Source organism: Acinonyx jubatus, chromosome B4 (genome assembly GCF_027475565.1).
Source record: "Acinonyx jubatus isolate Ajub_Pintada_27869175 chromosome B4, VMU_Ajub_asm_v1.0, whole genome shotgun sequence".
Classification (NCBI taxonomy): Eukaryota; Metazoa; Chordata; class Mammalia; order Carnivora; family Felidae; genus Acinonyx; species Acinonyx jubatus.
The window spans coordinates 132,386,877-132,407,580 of NC_069387.1; the positions used below are offsets into that span (position 1 = coordinate 132,386,877).

The 20,704-nt window shown below is 41.7% G+C and overlaps 1 protein-coding gene and 1 pseudogene across 4 annotated transcripts in view; both read left to right on the forward strand.

Annotated features, from left to right (window-relative positions):
* The window catches only part of MEI1 (meiotic double-stranded break formation protein 1), a 77,741-nt gene that overhangs the window by 38,504 nt on the left and 18,533 nt on the right, over positions 1–20,704 (forward strand). For 2 of the 4 annotated variants that reach the window (XM_053226859.1, XM_053226858.1), the window contains 4 exons: positions 3,923–4,088; positions 12,460–12,735; positions 18,230–18,395; positions 19,790–19,894. In XM_053226859.1, coding sequence (XP_053082834.1) covers positions 3,923–4,088; positions 12,460–12,735; positions 18,230–18,395; positions 19,790–19,894 — 713 coding nt within the window. The remainder of the gene's footprint in view (positions 1–3,922; positions 4,089–12,459; positions 12,736–18,229; positions 18,396–19,789; positions 19,895–20,704) is intronic. The other 2 variants (XM_015077918.3, XM_053226860.1) reach the window with 2 other exon arrangements.
* On the forward strand, positions 8,849–9,373 carry LOC106979946 (chromobox protein homolog 3-like; annotated as a pseudogene).

The window sequence follows — 20,704 nt, forward strand, 5'->3', positions numbered from 1 at the left end:
TGAAACAGGCTCCAGGCTCTGAGCTGTCAGCACAGAGCCCGACGCGGGGCTCAAACTCACGGACCGCGAGATCATGACCTGAGCCGAAGTCGGCCGCTTAACCAACTGAGCCACCCAGGCACCCCTATAATATATTAATTTCAAATATACAATGTAATGATTGGATATTTATATATATTGCAAAATGATCATCACATTAAGTTTAGTTAATATCCATCACCACATGTAGTTGTAATTTTTTTTCTTATGTTGAGAACTTTTAAGATTTGTTCTCTTAGCAACTTTTATTTATTCATTTTTAATGTTTATTTATTTTTGACAGAGAGAGAGAGTGAGTGAGCGAGCATGAGTGGGGGAGGGGCAGAGAGAGAGGGAGACGCAGAATCCAAAGCAGGCTCCAGGCTCTGAGGTGTCAGCACAGAGCCTGACAGGGGGCTCGAACTCACAGACCGCAAGATCATGACCTGAGCTGAAGTTGGATGCTCAACCGACTGAGCCACCCAGGCGCCCCTTAGCAACTTTTAAATGTTCAGTGTACTATTAACAACTGTAGTCACCATTCTGTACATTATATCCCCAAGGTCTATTTATTTTATAACAGGAAGTTTGTACCCTTTGCCCCCCTTTTCCCATTTTGCCCACTCTCAACCCCTCACTTCTGGCAACCACCAATCTGTTCTATGAGTTTGGTTTTTTGTTTTTGTTTTTTTTTAAGATTCCACATGTAAGTAAAATCATACAGTATTTTTCTTTCTCTATTTGACTTATTTCACTTAACCTAGTGCCTTCAGGGTCAATCCATTTTGTTTGCAAGATTCCTTTCTTTTTTTATGGCTGAACAGTATTCCATTGTGTGTATATACATACCACATTTTCTTTTTTGTATGTTTATTTATTTATTTTGAGAGAGAGAGAGCAAGTGCAGAGGAGGGGCAGAGAGAAGGAGAAAGAGAGAGAGAGAGAATCCCAAGCTGTCAGCACAGAGCCTGATGTGGGGCTTGAACCCACAAACCATGAGATCATAACTTGAGCCAAAATCAAGAGTTGGACACTTAACCAACTGAGCCACCCAGGCGCCCCACTTAGGTTTTATCCATGTGTTGACTATAGTAAATAATGCTGCAGTGAACATGGGAGCGGTACAGATATCTTTTGAGTTTGCATAAATACCCAGAAGTGGAATTGCTGGATCTATTTTTAGTTTTTTGAGGAAATTCCATTCTCTTTTCCATAGTGGCTGTGGCAATTTACATTCCTACCAATAGTGCACAAATGTTCCCTTTTCTCAACATCCTTGCCAGCACTTGTTTTTTCTTGTCTTTTTGATAATAGCCATTTAACAGGTGTGAGAATGTACCTCATTTTGGTTTTGATTTACATTTCCTTGCTAATCAGTGATGTTGAGCATTTTTTCATGTACCTGTTGGCCATCTGTATGTGTTCTTTGGAAAATGTCTCTTCAGATCCTATGCCCATTTTTAATTGGATTTTTTTTGCTATTGAATTGTGTGAGTTCTTTATTTTGCATATTCATTTTTTTATCAGATATATATATGATTTGCAAAGATTTTTTCCCATTCAGTGGGCTGCCTTTTCATTTTGTTGATGGCTTCCTTTGCTGTACAGAAGCTTTTTAGTTTGAAATAGTCCCATTTGTTTAATTTTACTTTTGGTATAAGATCTAAAAATGTCCTCACCAAGACCGATGTCAAGTAAATTACTGCCTGTGTTTTCTTCTAGAAGTTTTATGGTTTCAGCTGTTAACATTCATGTCTTTAATCCATGTTGAGTCAATTTTTGTGTGTGGTATAAAATAGTGGTCCGCTTTTATTTTTTTGCATGTCACTGTTCAGTTTTCCCAACACCATTTACTGAAACAAACATATGCTGATTTTTTTTCAGTATACAGAATGGGATATTATATAAGGTCTTCCACTTGCCTTTTAACCTAACAATATATCTTGGACCTCTTTTCATGTTAGTACATGTATTAGTAGATTTACCTCATACTTTTGGTAGCTGTATAGTATTTATATTATGGCTATTATCCATTTTATTTTTATTTTTAATTAAAAATTTTTTCAGTTCATTTTTTGAGGGGGGGGCGGGGGCAGAGAGAGAGGGAGAGAGAGAATCCCAAGCAGGCTCCACACTGTCAGCACAGAGCCTGATATAGGGCTTGAACTCAGGAAACTGGGAGATCATGACCTGAGCTGAAACCAAAAGTTGGATGCTTAACTGACTGAGCCACCTGGGTGCCCCTTTTATTTTTTAAATAAAAATTCTATTTTGGAATAATTGTAGATTTATAGGAAAGTTGCAAAGAATACAGAGAGTTTTTCACTAATTTTCTCCTAATGTTAACATAACTATGATAAATTTATCAAACCAAGACACCAACCTTGGTACATTGGTAATTTTTCCATTTTTTTTTAATTGTAGTAAAATACACAAACATAAAATTTGCATCTTAACCATTCTTAGTGTACTGTTCATGGGTATTAAGTACATTAATGTTGTTGTACTACCATCACCACCATTCATCTCCAGAACTATTTTCATCTTGCAGAAGCAAAATTCTATACCTATTGAACAGTAACTCTCCATTTCCCTTTCCCCAGTCCCTGGAAACCACTATTCTACTTTCTGCCCCAATGATTTAGACTACTCTAAGTACTTTGTATAAGTGGAATCATGTAGTATGTCTTTTTTGTGACAGGCTTATTTCACTTAACACAATGTCCTTAAGATTCATCCATCCTATAGCATGTCAAAATTTCTTTCCTTTTTTATGCTGAATAATGCTTCATTGTATGTATATACCACATTTTGCTTATGGATTTGTCCGTCAGTGGATACTTGGATTGCTTCCACCTTTTGGCTATTGTGAATAATGCTGCTGTGAACATGGGTGTACAAATATCGCTTTGAGACCCTGTTTTCAATTCTTTTGCGTATATATCTAGATTGTTGGATCATCTGGTAGTTCTGTTTTTAATTTTTTGAGGAAATGCCATTCTCTTTTTCATAGTGGCTATACTATTTTACATTCCCATCAACAGTGCCCAAGGGTTCTGATTTTACCTCACAGTTTTGATTTGTGTTTCCCTAATGATTAGTGATGTTGAGCATCCTTCCATCTACTTAATGACCATTTATATATCTTCTTTGGAGAAATGTCTGTTCAAGAAGTCCTTTGCCCATTTTTTATAGCTTTTTCTTGTTAGCATTTATTCATTTATTTAGAGAGAGAGAGCATGTGCTCCCATGCAAGGGAGAGCAGGAGGGGCAGAGAGAGAGAGAAAATCCCAAACAGGCTCTGCTTGGGATTCACAGAGCCTCTGTGTCAGCAGAGAGCCCAACGTGGGGCTTGATCTTATGAACCATGAGATCATGACCTAAGCTGAAATCAAGAGTCAGATGCTTAACTGACTGAGCCACCCAGGCTCCCCATGCCTTTTATATTTTACAAAAAAAAAGTCAGTCCCCTTCTCATCTCCATCTCCCTTGCATGTACAAACATAGATGTCTCCTTCCCCAGAAAGTAGCCCATTGAACACACAAATGTTCAATGATAAAGAACAGTGGACTGGTTGCCAAAACAGGGACTCCTAAACCCCAGTAGTAGTATCCTTCTCTTTAACAGTACTAGTCCTGGCAGATACTGCCTAACAGTACTGGCAGATGCTTTGCCTCCTAGGTGTGAGTGAGAAGTCTTTGGCCCCTAGACAGCCTTGTACAAAGCATAGAACCATGTGCTGTGCGTATATGACAATGCTTTGTAAGTATATACAGCATGCTCTTTGTGCAAGGTGTCCTGAGGCTGTGGACATGCTAGAGCAGAAGGACAGAAGGCAGAGGGAGAATATGGCAAGACAGGACATGTCAAGGCAGGACAGCCATTTATTTATTTTTCACTCAGACTCTCCTTGGTTGACAGGTTTGTCTCAGAGGCAGAATTATTTGTGGCTGTGCAAAGCTTCCTCCTGTCTCTGCAGGACCAGGATGAGCGCCCTCCGCTGACGGTCATCAGAGCCTCCATCTATCTGCTTGCAATCTGCCAGGACAAAGACGATGCATTAGATGAGGTATGGACCAAAATGCCTGGGACTCTTCCTCCTCCTGCTGCACCTCTTTACATCATGGCTCCTTGAGATGATGATGATATATATAGAGAGAAAGTAGGTGGAAGAGAGAGAGAGAAAGAGGGAGGGAGGGAGGGAGTCTTGGTGGAATGGAACAGGGTAGGGGGTTGACACATTCAGAGCCTATATAATTTAGCTAATTCTTTCAACAGTCCTGAGAGGCAAAGATTATTATTTCCATTTTTTACAGGTAAGAACATCAAGACTTGGGTTAAAGTAACTTTCTCTGAGTCACACAATTAATTGATGGGGATGCCAGGACTCCAATTTAGACTCCCAAGGTTCTTTTATTAGTACCACCTCTGGTTTGAGCAGGACAAGAGAGAGATGTGAGGTATATCCTTCTGTTAACAGTTTATTAAACAAAGTGGTTTTCTGGGACCCGATCATTGTTAATCAGGCTGACCTTGGATCACTTTGATGGTGGTTGTGTGTATGCAAGTTTTTTCTTTTCAGATTCTTTTTTTTTTTAATTTTTTTAATTTTTGAAAGAGAAAGAGACAGAGGGTGAGCAGGGGAGGGGCAGAGAGAGAGGAAGACACAGAATCTGAAGCAGTCTTCAGGCTCTGAGCCATCATTACAGAGCCCGACACGGGGCTTGAGCCCATGAACCACGAGATCATGACCTGAGCCAAGGTTGGATGCTTAACTGACTAAGCCACCCGGGTGCCCCCTGTTTCCAGATTCTTTATAAATTCTTGTGGATCAAGGACTATGTCTAATCGATCGCTAAATCTCTCCCCTCTTTCATTAAAGATTGCTTTTACTTGTTAGATATGGACACTTCAGCCTCAACCTAAGGATACCCTTTCTTCACTGACAAGTAATTTTGCCTCTTTTTTGAAGTTTTTTTGTTTTTAATTTAACTAGTCTCTATATCCAACATGGGGCTCAAACTCATGACCCCAAGATCAAGAGCCACGTGTTCCTCTGACCGAGCCAGCCAGGTGCTCCATAATTTTGCTTCTTTTTGATTACCTTTGGGATGAACATGATGTAAGAAGACCTGGTTTAATTTGGATAGAAGCAGAAAGTTGTAGTGGAAGTGCATGAGTTTTCAAGTAAGTAGATCTAGAGATACAATATCCCATTGTCTCTTTTATTGTGATATTTGAAGCCATTGGTGATCATTGCCTACAATTAATTCATTAGAGATTGTGAAATAACAATATCCTAATTCTGTCATTCAACCTTTATTTATTTATTTATTTATTTAAAATGTTTATTTATTTTGAGAGAGAGGGAGAGAGTGCGAGTGGGGGAGGGGCAAAGAGAGATGGAGATAGAGTCCCAGGCAGGCTCTGCACTGTGAGCACAGAGTCCAATGAGGGGCTCAATCCCATGAACCGTGAGATCATGACCTGAGTCAAAATCAGGAATTGGATGCTTAACTGAGCCACCCAGGCTTCCCTCATCAACTACTCAGTTACTCTGAATGGGAGATTGTATAGGAAGCATAGGTAGAAGGTTTGATTCTTTCCTTTTAACTACAGCTTAAAAAGAGGAATTGGTTGCCTAGTATTCCTCAAAGGTGACCAAAGAGATTTTTTTTAGTGTCATTATGAACTCATGGATTTAAAAATATTTGATGTGTTCAATCCACTGGAGTTATTTATCTTTTGAAGCTCAAATTGTCCTGTCTTTGGTCAGTGGGAGCCTATTCAGGGTAGCTCCTGAGTCCTTTTGATAACCCTAGTAGTCTGTGACAGCATTTGGGTTTTCTACTATGACAAGATGCTTTAGGCTTGTATACACTTCCTGCTCTCCCATATGCTTTTGAACCTGCCCCAGTTAGGTTTTCACCCTTAGCACATCTCTGAAAACGCACTTATCAAAGTCACCAGTAACAGATACATGACTAAAGCCAGTAGTCAGTATTTAGTCATCGCCTTACTTGACCTATCAACAGCATCCTTTCTTTGAACCATTGCCTTTACTTGGCATCTAGAATGCTGTGTACTCCTGATTTTCCTCCTACCTCTCTGGCAGTTCTGTCTCAGTGTCTTTTGCTGATTTTCTCTTTATCTCCCTGATTTCTAAGTGTTGTAGTGCCCCAGGGCTCAGTCTTTGATAGCTTTGCTTTTCTCTCTAAATTTGTTTCTTTGGTGATCTCATATTGGTTCATGGCAGAATTAAAAGGGGTGACTCTGGACAATAGACCAAAAGGGTACAAGGTAGAAGTGCAGAAACTAGTTAGGAGGTTACAGCAATAATGTAGACAAGAGATAGTAGAGGAGAAGCAGCAGCTTCTGAATATTTTGAAACAGGAGCCAATAGAATTTCTTGATCAATGGATCAGTGTGAGGTGTAAGAATAAGAGAGAATAAAAGGATGTTTCCTAAGATTTTGTTTCTGATGGGGTTCAAAGAATTGCTATATTGAAGAGGAAGTGAGCTGGAAAGACAGGGGTGGTGGTGGTAAAGTGGGATGCTTGAATTGGGATTATTGAGGAGCGTACAGTTCTTGGTAATGACAAGGCCTAGGGGCATGACCATGGGGATGAATGGCTGAGGCAAATGGAGGAGATTAGAAGGCAGAAAGAGAATTTAGAGGCCATGATTTTGGAACTAGGGAGATGGGAACAAAAATAGCTTCAACTTGAAAGATTGTAGGCAAGGCAGGTTTTTGGATGAGGATCAAAACAACAAGGTGACGGGAATATTCAAGGAAGAGGCACAGGACAAGGAATTTGCTGATAACTGTGAGTTCTAGAGGACACTGTGGAAAGGTTTTGGGAGCTGGGAAAGAGTGAGAGATGGGAACAGAAAAGGGAATGTTTTGAGCCATATAAGATGATCTGGAAATTCTGGGCTTCCTGAGGTGACTAATGTAAACAGGAGAAAAGGACACGATGGGAATAGCCCTGATGGCTTCAAGATTAATACTGGTAGTAATATTAGATTTGTTGGGGGGGGGGTGTCTCTCTTCACATCTACCAGTGGTGGTGTGGAAACTTAGTAGCTCATGGAACTCCAGGTTTTGCCTCTTAGGTGTGAACCCATAAATGATGTATGACATTGTTTTGCATGTTTAAAAATTTTATATAAATATCTAAATGGCAACATATAATCACAGCTTGGTTTTTAAACTCAATTCTGTTCTTCTATTTTTATGTATTAGGGTTTTTTATTGTGGTAAAATACACAAACAAAATCTATCATCTCAACAATTTTTAGTGTACAGTTCAGTGGCATTAAGTACACTGGCATTGTTGTACAACTACTACCATCAATCATGTCCAGAACTCTTTCATTCTGTAAAGCTGAAACTCCATACTCGTTAAATAATAACTCCCCAATGTGGCTTGACCACTTGATATGTGTCAGGTGCCATGGGGGCTCCTGTCAGGATTGGAGTGAATCAAACACATCCCTCCTTCAGGAAGCACCAGTTTGGCAGGAGAGACAAAAAGATCCTCTCCAGGTAGGCACTAACAGCAACAAGTGCTCTCCTGGAGCTGGAGGACTGGTCAAGAGCTATAAAAACACACAGAGAAAGAGATTGTATTGGATTATGGCATCAGGAGAGGCTTTATTGAGAGAATTAAGATACAGAAATGGGAAGTTTCCCAGTCTGTCCCTTCAAGGAAGAAAGTCTAGTTTAGCATGCCTTCACTAAGTCATTTAAGAGAGAGTGGAGAGAAGCTGGAAAGGTAGACTCAAGTCTTTAATGACATGCTAAAAAACGAAATTAAGAAAACAATTCCATTTACAATAGCATCAATAAATAAAATACATTGGAATACATTTAGCAAAAGAAGTACACTTCTGATCACTGAATGTTATAAAGCCTCATTGAAAGAAATTAAAGAAGACCTAAGTAATTAGAAAGACATCCCATGGGGCACCTGGGTGGCTCAGTTGGTTGAGCGTCTGCCTCTTGATTTCAGCTCAGGTTCTGATCTCATGGTTTGTGAGTTCGAGCCCCACTCTGGGCTCTGTGCTCACAACACGGAGTTGACTTGGGATTCTGTCTCCCTCTTTCTCTGTCCCTGTCCCAGTAGTTCTCTATCTCTCTCTCTCAAAATAAATAAATAAACATAAAAAAAAAAAGACATCCCATGTTCATGAATCAGAAGACTTAACAAATAGAAGATAAAAAACTTCTGGGATGTAATGTACAACATACTGACTACAGCTGACAGTTCTGTTTTGTATATTTGGAAGTTGCTAGAAGAGTAGAGCTTAAAAATTCTAATCCCAGTGAAAAAGATTTTATAACTATGTGAGGTGACGGAGGTTAGCCAAACTTATGGTGATCATTTCACAATATATACACGTATCTAATCATTATGTCGTATACTGTAAACGTACACAATGTTATGTGGCAGCTATATCTCAATAAAACTGGGGAAATAAGAAGACTTAATAGTGTTCAAATGACAGTACTCCCCAAGTTGATCTGTAGTTTCAATACAATCCCAATCAAAATTCCAGTTGCCTCTGCTTCCCTCTCTCCCTCCCTTCCTTCTTGGTGAAATCGACAGGCTAACCCTAAAATTCATATGGAAATTCAAGGGACCCAAAATAACCAAAAACATCTTGAAAAAGACTAAAGGTGGAGGGTTCACACTTCTAGATTTCAAACTTCCTACAAAACTAGAGCAATCAAAGGAGACGCTGTAGACCCGGGACTGGGTGCAGCTTGGAGGCGATGAATAACAAGTCTTCAAGTCTGCAATAGAAAATGGCCTACGTTGAAAAAAAAAAAAAAAGGTAAAGAAACAGAATGGAAAGAGTAAAAAAGTAGAAGAGGCAGAGCCTGAAGAATTTATTGTGGAAAGAGTACAGGAGCAACATGTAGTGAATGGGAAGGTGGAGTATTTCCTGAGGTGGAAGGGGTTCACAGATGTTGACGATACTTGGGAACCTGAAGAAAATTTAGACTCTCCAGAGTTAATTGAAGCAGTTCTTAGTTCTCAAAAGGCTGGTAAAGAAAAAGATGCTACAAAAAGAAAATCTGTATCTGACAGTGGATGTGATGGTAGCAACTCGGAGAAGAAAAGAGATGCTGCGAATAGACCAAGAGGCTTTGCCAGTAGGTCTTGATCCTGAACGAAGAATTGGTGCCACAGACAGCAGTGGAGAATTCATGTTTCTTGTGAAATGGAAAGATAGGCAGACTCGGTGCTGGCAAAACAGGCAAATGTGAAATGTTCTCAAATTGTGATTGCTTTTTATGAAGAGAGAGTAACCTAGAATTCTTGTCCAGAAGCTGAAGCTCAGTAATTGTTTATGTTGCTTTTTGTATATATGTATATAGAATCTAGGCCTTGGTTCTTAGATTTATTAGTGTGAAGAAATAACATTCTAATGAAAATCCAGTCTGGTGTGTTTGTTTTGAAGTAGTATTGGGGGAGTTGTTGGGGTTCTTTGCAGGTATAGTACTGGTTACATTGAACAAATAAAAGCTTTCTGTGGTTACTTCCTTTAGCAGAAAAGTATATTTGAGACCATGGTATATTATTCCCCTGCATTCAAGAATACTTTTTCTAGGGGTTTCTGGGTGGCTCAGTTGGTTAAGCATCCAGCTTCATCTCAGGTCATGATATCATGGCTTATGGGTTCAAGCCCCACGTTGGGCTCTGTGCTGACAGCTCAGAACCTGGAGCCTGCTTTGGATTCTGTGTCTCCCTCTCTCTCTGCCCCTTCCTCACTCACATTCTGTCTCTCTCTCTCAAAAACAAATAAACTTTAAAATTTTTTGAAGAAATAATACTTTTTCTAAATGTTGGGGGAAATCTTCATGGTGGTTACTCAATTAGAATTTGTGTTTAACTCTCATATGACTAGGGACAATTCAGAGGTTGTTTTTTTGTTTGTTTGTTTGTTTTTGGTTGGGGTTTTTTGTGTGTATACATAAAAACACATACGTAAATGATTTTCTTCTCTTTCTTTCATTCATTCATTTTTTTTTAACATTTACCAAAACAAAAATAGCATTTCATAACTATGTTTCTGGAATGTCATCATTTTCAGTGAAAGAAATAAGTCACTTAAAGTTAAATTGAAATTTTTCCTGGAGTGCCTGGGTGGCTCAGTAGTTTGGGAGTCAGACTTTGGCTCAGGTCATGATCTCATGGTTCTTGAGTTCAAGCCCCAATTGTGCTGACACCTTGGAGCCTGGAGCCTGCTTCAGATTCTGTGTCTCCCTCTCTCTCTCTGCCCCTCCCCTGCTTGTACTCTGTCTCTCTTTCTTTTTCAAAAATAAATACATTTTTTAAAAAATTGAAAATTTCCCTAAAACCTTAACCTTTCAAATTTTGTAATTAATTGGACCGTTTAAATATAATGTAAACAATTTAAATTGGACAATTTAAAAGCAGCCATATCTGGGGTGCCTGGCTGGCTCAGTGGAAGAACACATGACTCTTGATATCAGGGTTGTGAGTTTGAACCCCACATGGGATGTAGAGATTACTTAAATAAATAAAGCAAAATAAAAAAGTAGCCATATCTATAGTTATATAAATGCAAGTTTATTTGCAAAGTAAAGGAAGGAAAGAAAAGGAAAATTTTATCACTACCAACAACCTCCCCACCCAAATGAGAAAACTAGACAAGTCCTGGTGTGTTTTAATTAGTTAAGCAAAACTTGGTTAAATGGACATTTAAAGACTCCTTCTAGGGGCACCTGGATGGCTCAGTTGGTTAAACATCTGACTTCAGCCCAGGTCATGATCTCGCGGTTTGTGGGTTCGAGCCTCATGTTGGACTCTGTGCTGACAGTGTGGAGTCTGGAGCCTGCTTCAGATTCTGTGTCTCCCTCTCTCTCTAACCCTCCCCCACTCATGCGCGCTCTCTCTCTCTCTCTCTCTCTCTCTCTCTCTCTCTCAAAAATAAATAAACATTTTGCAAAATTAAAAAAAAAATGCCTCCTTCTAGTGAGCCATTACTTTTCAAGAAGTTGAAATCCTGTGCTGTATTGACAAAAAAGGTCATGGTTCATGGAATGTCTAAGACTTTGTTCATGGAAACTTGATCATAATCAGGTGGTTAGAGATGTTGGCAATTTAGGACCTGCTGAAATAAATGGGTGAACAAACTTCTGTGATCTAAATTCTTGACCTGCATGTTTTTTCTTTCTCCTAACTCATTCCTTACATGTAGGCTCAGTCTTCTCAATATTTGGGTTACTAGATCAGCAGAAGCCAGGAAAAGCAATAACTTTGTAGTAATGAGAATGTTATCCAATTGCATATTGTTTACTTTATTGTAAATACTGGTAAACGGTGGTCAATAAATGGTTTTATATTCCTTTAAAGAAAAAGCTAGAGGGGCGCCTGTGTGGCTCAGTCAGTTAAGCATCCGACTCTTGATCTCAGCTCAAGTCTTGATCCCCGGGTTGTGAGTTCAAGCCCTGCACTGAACCTGCTTTGAAAAAAGAAAAAATAGAAAACTAGAGTAATCAAGACTGTGTTTCTGACATAAGGATAGGCATGTAATCAATGAAATAGAATTGACAGTCCAAAAATAAACCCATATATTTTTGATAAGGATGCCAAGACAACTCAAAGGGAGAAAGAACAGTCTTTTTAACAAATAGTACTAGGACAACTGCGTATCCACATGCCGAAGAATGAAGTTGGACCCTTAGCTCGTAGTATACACAAACATTAATTCAAAATAGATGAAAGAGCTAAATGAAACAGCCCACACTATAAACTATAAAACTCTTAGAATAACATATTAAGGATTGAATTTCATTATGTGTGCAATGGGAAGAGAGGTTTTTGAGGGTTAATAAATGATTCAACACACATGCCCCTTGGCCCCTCGGTGCCAGGTCCTATGACAGGTGCACAGATTAATCTGCATCAGTCTGTTTCCCCAAGCAGCTCAAGTTTCGTGTGGGAGGTAGACACGTCTGCTGATAATTACAGCACACCATGGTATCATTATAGAGCTGGGTTTCTCAGCCACAGTACTGTTAACACTTTGCATACCATAATTCTTTTCTGTGGGAGGTTGTCCTGTACATTGTAGGATATTTAGCGGCATCCTTGCTCTCTCCTACTAGATGCCAGTAACACTCCCTAAGTCAAGAAAATAAAAAAAAAATGTCTGTAGACATTTCCAAAACTGTCCTGGAAAACAAAATCACTCTCAGTTGAGAACCACTGTTACAAAGTAAGCACTGTGGGCTTTCTTCTCGCCGGAGAGCCCTGGTGTGAGCCAATGAAGATGTACTGGAGTACTGAGATGCCAAGTACATTTTTCCCAGTAATGTCTTGGCTATGTTTGTTGGGCTGTATTGAGTCCTCTGCAAGATTTATTTAGTCCCTTTCTTTCATTCTTTCTTTCTTTGTCTCCAGGCTGTGGTCAGTGCCATCAGAAAATTTTTAGAGGGCATCCCGGACCTGCACCTGGTTTATATCCACCATCCCCTCCTGCTCAGGTTTTTCCTGTTGTATCCAGAGCTGATGAGTAGATTTGGGCACCGTGTCCTGGAACTTTGGTTCTCCTGGGAAGAGAGCAGCTATGAGGAGCTGGATGATGTCTCCTCTGCTGGGCAGTCCCCACTTCCTGCCGGCTTAGCAGCCCTGTTCTACATGCTCAGAAGCAGCCCCAGCATCCTGCTCATTTTGCTAGTACGTGACCATTTGCTCCTTTCTGCTTTCAGAGATGGTGTGCCCTTTCTTTCTGGCAGTTGGTTTACTGAAGTCAGGAGGCAGCTGCATGCTTCTACCTGTCTCTGGATTTATGGGTGTTTCCATGGGAGTGGGAGATTCTTTTGCTGGCAGGTGCCTGATTTCTTTAAATCCGTACCCTTTCTAAGTCTGATCAAGGTTTGCTCATTGAGAGACATGTCCCTCTTTACTCTTCAGGGGACAGATCTATGAAATGCTGACTTCAGTCACCATTCCCTCTCACCTCTCTGTCTTCTCTCAAGCAGATTGGGCTAACAAGGACTTAATGTCAAAGGATACCCTTGGGGCATGTAGATGGAGATGTTTGATTATAGAGGGACATGGCCTCTTTTTTGCCATAATTCACAGGATAATGTTACATGTGCAACACACTCCCTTGGGCAAACCCAGAATTGTGAGAAACTCTAGTGCTTTTTCATGAATTAAAACATCCCTATAATTCCTGTCAGGTATATCAGATAAGTCAGCTGTCTGTCTTCTGCAGTTTCTAATACACTAGCTTTAGCTCCCTCTATTCTTCTTTCGCTCAAGAAAGCACATTGGAAAATAAATTAATGGGAGTGACATTGTTATAGAGGTAACTGCAGTAATTTATTATTTATTTAAAAAAGAAAATCATTTGCACCACTTTGTACTTAGTGAGTGATTTCTAGTGGCAGGTCCAAAACTGACTATAGCACGGCAGCATAGGAGACACTTCATTTAAAACCACTGCCTTCAATTTCAGCTCACCTACTTACCTTTTCCTAGTCCAGGAAGACTGACACAGCCCGTTAGGGAAGAGTGGGGATTCCTTTGATGTTTGTAATCATCAACAAACATGATTTATTGGAGTGGTTTTTATTGGATTGACTTTATTGGGGTGACTGTGGTGGAAATAGCACCTTCATGTTGTACACCTCACTTAGATACGTACATCTGTCCGTATTCACACACGCACGCATGCACACACTCTCCACTCGGAGTTGCACCTTCACCTTCCATCCCTCAGATCTGTCATCTTGTGAGATCACATGTGTTGGCTTGATAGGGGCTGCATTCATGCTTTGGCGGAAATTTGGCCTTGGAGGAAGAAGAAAGGAGAAAGAATGGGTTAAAAATAAAGCATCAGTTCATAGGGGAGGAAAGCAAGAGGCGTTCCAGGGAAAGTAGTAATGGACAGAGCTAAGATACTGGGTTTTCTTTGTGAGATGAAGCATTCAGGGTCGGTTTCTCACATAGACTAGGTATTTATAAATATTTGCTGACCCATTGAATTAAGGGTCTGGACAGATCTAAGTCAGTCTCTCTCTCTCTCTCAAAAAAGCAACTCTTCTGAGAAAGATGTTTATGGTATCTTATTTTTTTTCTTTTTAAATAAATGAAAAAAAGATTTAGGGAGATTTGCCATAGTTCACAAGAGTTGAGATTGAAACCTGGATTTTGACTCCCTATCTGATGTTCTTCGAGTAAACTGAGCAGACTCTCAGAACAAGAGAAAACAACCCTGATCCAGTGTTCCAACTAAAGGGGGAGCTGTTTAAGCAGTGGGGATACAGGGAAGAACCGGACCTAGTGCCTGCTGCACAGGCCAGGGAGAGAATCAGACACAACAGACCACTAATACCTGTTCTAACGCTATGGCAGTAAAGGTCAGGCAGAGTGCTTGGGTTGTAGGGAGGGCAGAAAGGTGTCATAAATGCTGATCTGCAAAGGATTTGACAAGAGAGAGTGCTGAGGGACGACCCTGCCAGGCCAGCCCAGCAGCACGGACGTGCTTACTGTAATTCAGGGCCAGTGGTGAGTGGTCTGGTGTGGTTTCGGAGAATGGATGGTATGTCACAGGAGTTGAGGCTGGAGAAGGATAGGGAGGAGCAGAATTTTAGAGGTCTTGAGTTTAGTTGTTCACTTTTTCTTTTATCATACATTTAAACACATTTCTTTTATCATACATTTATTTTTATCATACATACATTGGTACTTATTAGGCAGTCACGTGCTGGTGAAGGCATTGGGGATACAAAGATAATTCCGATACAGCTGGTCCTTGCCCTTGAGGAAACCACAGATGCTCGTTTCATTCTCTCACCTTACAGGGACTTCCAAAGCATCATTGGAAGGAGAGAATCAAAGAATGGTGAGGCTAGAAAAAATCTCAGATCAGGACAATGGGCTGTAGGAGTGGTAGGAGAGTCTAAGCCCCTCTAGACTTACTCCTGGTTGCTCTCACTGGTCCCTGCCCTCCCAACCCTTTCCATACTCCTGTTTTTCCTTTTACGGCCAACTCCTAGAAGTAGTTTTCTGCTTGCAAAATTGTCACCCTCACTTATTCCTCCGTCTTCTGACCTCCGCCCCCATTGCTACTTGAAACCACTCTTACCAGGATCGTCAACAATATTCTTGTGGCTAATTACAGTGGACTTTTTGGTTCTCCTCTTACATGACCTGTTATTATTTGATGGTTGTCCACTTCCTTTTTATCGACATACGCTTGGTTTTGGAAATACTAGCTCTCTTAATTTTCCTCCTACCTCTCTTGGTGCTTCTCCCAGTCTCTTTTGTTGCGTTCTCTCTGGCTAGTCTTTGAAAATTGATGTTCCTCATGGCTTTGTCCTCAGCTTCCTTTTTACTCAGTGTCATCTTCCTGGGCTGTGCCAATAATTCACATGGCCTCCTACTATATGCTGATGACTCACATCTCTGCCTCCATCTGTGACCTCTCTCCTGGGCTCCAGACCCATAAAGTTAAGCATCTATTTGACATTTCTGTCTAAAATGGAGCTCATTATCTTCCTCACCCAAGTTTTTTCTCAGTGTGAGTCTTTCTAGGGTGAAGACCCTCCCTAGTTGAAGACTATCCTAGCCCACTAGCTTCAAGAAACATAAGTACTTAAAGGAAGCAAGCTTAAAAGAAAACGAATCTCAAGAGGCCAAATCCTTAGAGAGATGCTGTCTCAGGCAAGCTGGAGCAGGTGCCCCATCCTTTGTTGTTGTGCCTAGTTCTTGTCCTTGAATGTGAACCACCCTCACCACCCCACCTTCCTGGGCAGAGAGGAGCCTTGTGCTTCACCAGGCCTAGAGCTCAACAGGAAAGATCTATCCCTTAGGGCTGGATGATACATACAGATCCAGGAAGGTGAAAGCTTTTTTGAGCTTCAGTTTCCTCATATGTAAAATGGAGATAACATGTGGGGGCACCTGGGGAGCTCAGTTGGTTAAATGTCTGGCTTGGTTTCAGCTCAGGGGATGATCTCACAGTTCTTGAGTTTGAGCCCCACATTAGGCTCTGTGCTGACAGCATGGAGCCTGTTTGGGATTTCTCTCCCTCTCTCTCTGCCCCTCCCCAACTTGCACTCTCTCTCTCAAAAAATAAATATATATACATAATAAAAAAATTTTTTAATGGAGATAACATGTGGATATATAGGAATAATATGTGGAAAGAATATGTAAAGGCACTCTTGCTATCCTGTACACAGTAGCCTATGATTCCCTGATCATTGACTTACTCTGAATCAGAGAGAGAATGTTAATCTAGAGCAGCTTATTGAATTGCTCAAGGTCATATAACTAGTAAGGGTCATGACTATGGAACCTAAAGTTAATGAGTTTTTCACTAAATTGGATCCTAGAAACATCAGTGGTGAAAAAGAATAGCAAGGAACAACTTTGCTATCTGTTTATATATATAATTCTTACCATTTCTTCCCAGCTTCTAGCCACAGGAGGGAAAAAGAGTCTAAAAATATGTTGTTGGTACCAATTTCTGGTTTTGATATGGGTAATTAGCAGCTGAAAACAAAGCTGCTAATTGCCACTCTTATCAATGGGTGGTCTTTCATGTAGGTTGTTTAAATGTGAAAAACAGTGATATCACAGAAGCTCTGTTTGTTCCCTCCTTGGCCACCTCACCCTGGTTGATCCAGCTCCAGAAAAATCTGGACATCTCTGGGAGGAGAGACTGCAGAGTGGGCCATGTTCCACCCACAGCCTTCCCACTGACCCCCACAGTGGGGCGCACCCCTTCCCCTGGCATTCTCCACAGCCACTGGAGGCCGAGTAGCCCTCTTCCTTTTGGACTTTAACATTTTAACTCAGGGTTCTGAGGGACCAACTCTCTATTAGGCAGCCACGTGCTGGGGGAGGAGCAGGACCAGGACCAGGATCAGGTTTGGCCTTGGTCCCTGTGACGTTGGGCAAATCACACCCACTCTGGGCTTCAGCCTCATGCCCTGTAAAAATGGGTTGATATAAATGAATTGAGATTCCTTCTTGCCCTCCTATGCTGTGATCCTCTCCTTCCAGAGATGTTTTCTGAGTCCCTACAAGGTGACAAAGATGAAGCCAACCTCATCCCTGTTCTTCATTAACTCAGAGTATAGTAGACTTTATAGAGCCACTGCTGTCTTAATAGGCAAACTATGTAATATGCCTGTTACCTCACTTGAAAAATTAGGTTAACACCTACTTGGAAGAGTTATTATGAAGATACAGATAATATATAAATAAACATACAGCTACAGTTTTAACACATCACAGTACCTGACATTATCAATCCCTAATTGGGCAATTGTTGATTTATAGTTGTTTCTCTGGCAGCTGTGGAAGTTTGTGAAGAGCCAAGCCTAGATGCCCATGTGCCACCCAGTGATTAGCACATCTGGAGTTGTCTGGCTGGGTGCCCTGTAGCCATGTCTCTCTGTGTGTCAGCTGTCCTCCCGAGAAAGAGAGTCTGTGTGTGACCCTGGATTCATAGCACCCAGCATGTTAGCCTGTCCAAAGGAATTGGCTTGTTTGAGCTGGTAGGTGCCAGGAGCTATCGGTAGAGTAGTCTCTGGTGTGGCTTCTGACTGGCTTTGTCTTTATCATATACTCATTAAAATAACTCTGAAAGCAAATAAAAAGCAATGTCCTTTCCCACCTTCTGAACCCAAGGCCTTTATAGCTTGCGGCAGAAATATAGCCAGATGCCATGGCAGAGAAGGGGCCTGACCTGGTCCTTGCTTCCCTTCCTGTATCCCGAATCTGTCCTAACCCATCCTTTCCCTGCCCTGTGACATCTCCATCCCCAACTCTCTTTTCCTCCCTTCACATCCTCTGTACTGAAGTAACCTCTTCTTGACCCTAAAACTTACATGTGTCAGAGACAGGGTTCCTGGAAAGTAGAAAGAGCTTTGGGCTTGGAGGTAGGAGATTAAATCTTAGCTATGCCATTTACTGGCTTATGTGACCTTTGGCACATCCAGTAATTTCTCTGAGTCTCTGTTTCTTCCTATTTAGGATGGACCTATTCAACAGATTGGTACATAATAGGTGCCAAGTAAGTAAATGCTTCCTTCCCCAGGTTTTGTGACACTACCATCCTGGGTCCTTCCTCAGCCCCTGTCTTCTCAACTGTCTGCCTGTCCCCAACTGTGATGTCCTCTGAGCTCTGGATTCCTTCTCTCCTGCCTAGGATCTCATCTATTCCAGCCCAGTGGACACAGCCCGCAAAGTACTGATTGTCCTAAGGACCTTTTTGAGGAGGAATGAGGATGTCCAAGTGGGTGGTCTCATCCGAGGCCACTTCCTGCTGATCCTACAGCATCTACTGGTGGAACATGGGGCCTCTCCCTCAGGAGGTCAGTCTGCAGCTGTGGGGGGCATTTTTTGACCTGAAGCTCGGTTAGGAGTGGGCATCTCTGCCCTGATGAGGTCTGCTCCAGGAGACAGAATCAGAATTTTCTCTGAAAAAGAGAAGTCAGGCCAGTGTGGAATCAAGCTAAACTTTATCTCCTTCTTCTCATCAGAGAGTGAGCGCTCAACATATTTGGGGTGTGTGTGTGTGTGTGTGTGTGTGTGTGTGTGTGTGTGTATGGTGTGAGAGTGTTTATGTTTAATGTTTCTGTGTGTTTAGCATAGGTGGGTGTATATGATGTATGCATGCATGTCCTCACCCTGTGAGTTTGTCATGTGCTCAGAGCTGTTTGTCACAAGAATGGTAGTCCCCAGTTGGGAAGAAGAAAGTGGGAAATATAGGGGAGGCCAGGGAGGCAGTGGGAGCCAGCAGGGGCTGGGAACGGGGTGGATCTCAAATGTGTTAGAAGCTGCCAGTGAAATCCAGGATAGTTTCCAAATCTGGATTAGGACTCCTTGGAGTCAAGGAAGTTCGATGTTTGGTATGCTATGAAGACATTGAAAAGTTGAGATTGGTTTGTCTTTTCCTGTTTTTAAAAAGTTGAATTTTTGGGGCGCCTGGGTGGCTCAGTCGGTTGAGCGTCCGACTTCGGCCCAGGTCATGATCTCACGTCCGTGAGTTCAAGCCCCGCGTCGGGCTCTGTGCTGACAGCTCGGAGCCTGGAGCCTGTTTCAGATTCTGTGTCTCCCTCTCTCTCTGACCCTCCCGCATTCATGCTCTGTCTCTCTCTGTCTCAAAAATAAATAAATGTTAAAAAAAAATTTTTTTTTAAATAAAGAAAAAAATAAATAAAAAGTTGAATTTTTAAATAAAATTTCCAAGCAAGTAAGAGGAAGTGGGAGGAGAGCTGTGGTTCACTAGATCCAGTGCTGACTGAGGATGGAAGTTTGGAGGTAGATTTAAGGGTATGTGGAAGAACTGAGTCCTTCCTCTTCAGGGAAGGATAAGCCACACCTAACTGATGATAATGCTTAAGAGCCATGAGATTTCATGGAAACATAGTTGAAAAAACGTGGGCACTAAACTCAGGTTTGGGTTCAAGTTCTGACCCTGCCACTAACTGCCTGTGGGAGCTTAGAGAAGTTACTCAGCCTCTCTGGCCCTGTTTTTGTAACTGCAAAATAGAAATAACTATCCCTATTTCACAAGGGGGACCAAGTGAAATATTGAATTTCTGGTACCCAACCCAGAGTTGGCACTCAGTATGTCAGTTGCCCCTGTGCCCAAAGAAGGCAGGAAGTAGGGGTGAATCCCAACAAACATTTATAGTAGGGGATGTCCCTCTGACCTTGGGGTGATCTGAGTATCCTGACCAGCCCTCTTCCTTCTTCCTCACAGACTCGGGGAACCTACCGTTGCTACTGAGCCTCCTTTCTTTAGTGCAGCTGAAGAACAAATCAGAGCAAGAACTGGACAGCATGGCCATGAAGCTCCTTCACCAAGGTGCCTGAGGGCCCAGGGCTGGGCCTCCTCCTTCATTCCATCATTCATCTCTTTGAAAGAAGCTAGTGGGTCACTCTGTTCCCGTGGGTTTCTTGCTAGGGGATCTTTTAGATCTTTCTTAGTTACACTCTGGGAGGGTTTAGGAAATGAAACAAAAACAAAACCACAACACTGTGTGACAGGCACAGCCCTGGAGTTGGGAACGCCTGGGTTTGTTCTCAGCCACTAGCTATGCCACCTTAGGTAGTCACCTAGCTTTAGGTTCCTCACAGGTAAAACAGTAGTACTTAGCTGATGTAGGGTTGAGATAAGGGATTGCTACATGTAGAATGCCATGCAATACTTGGCACACAGTAGGCCTCCAGTGGAGACTGTCTGTGGAGATTCACTTTTCCTGGCACAAGCTCAGTTCTCCACCCCACTCCACAACTGACTCAGGATCGGATGATTCAGTTCACAGTCCTCTAGGCCTCTTCCACCCATACCCAAACTTCATTAGGACTTTTCATTGTTCATTAATGCAGTTGCCACTTCATAAGCACCATCCTTAGAAGGGTTTCTTGTGGAAAGATTGAAATTACTAGGGAAAAAATGGCATTTCTTCAGTACTATGGACTGTCAGGCACTCTGGCCACAGAGGGGGTTGGTTCTTTCCCTGCCTGGATCCCAGGCCTGATAGACTTAAAAAGGGCCTCTAGGCCTGATCTGATGCTGGTCATCCCAGCCTATCTGTCAGATCAAGGTAACATGCAGCTGGGAGGGAAAACTGCATATGACAAAATCAAACCAGCTGTCAAAGGGCCTCGGGGA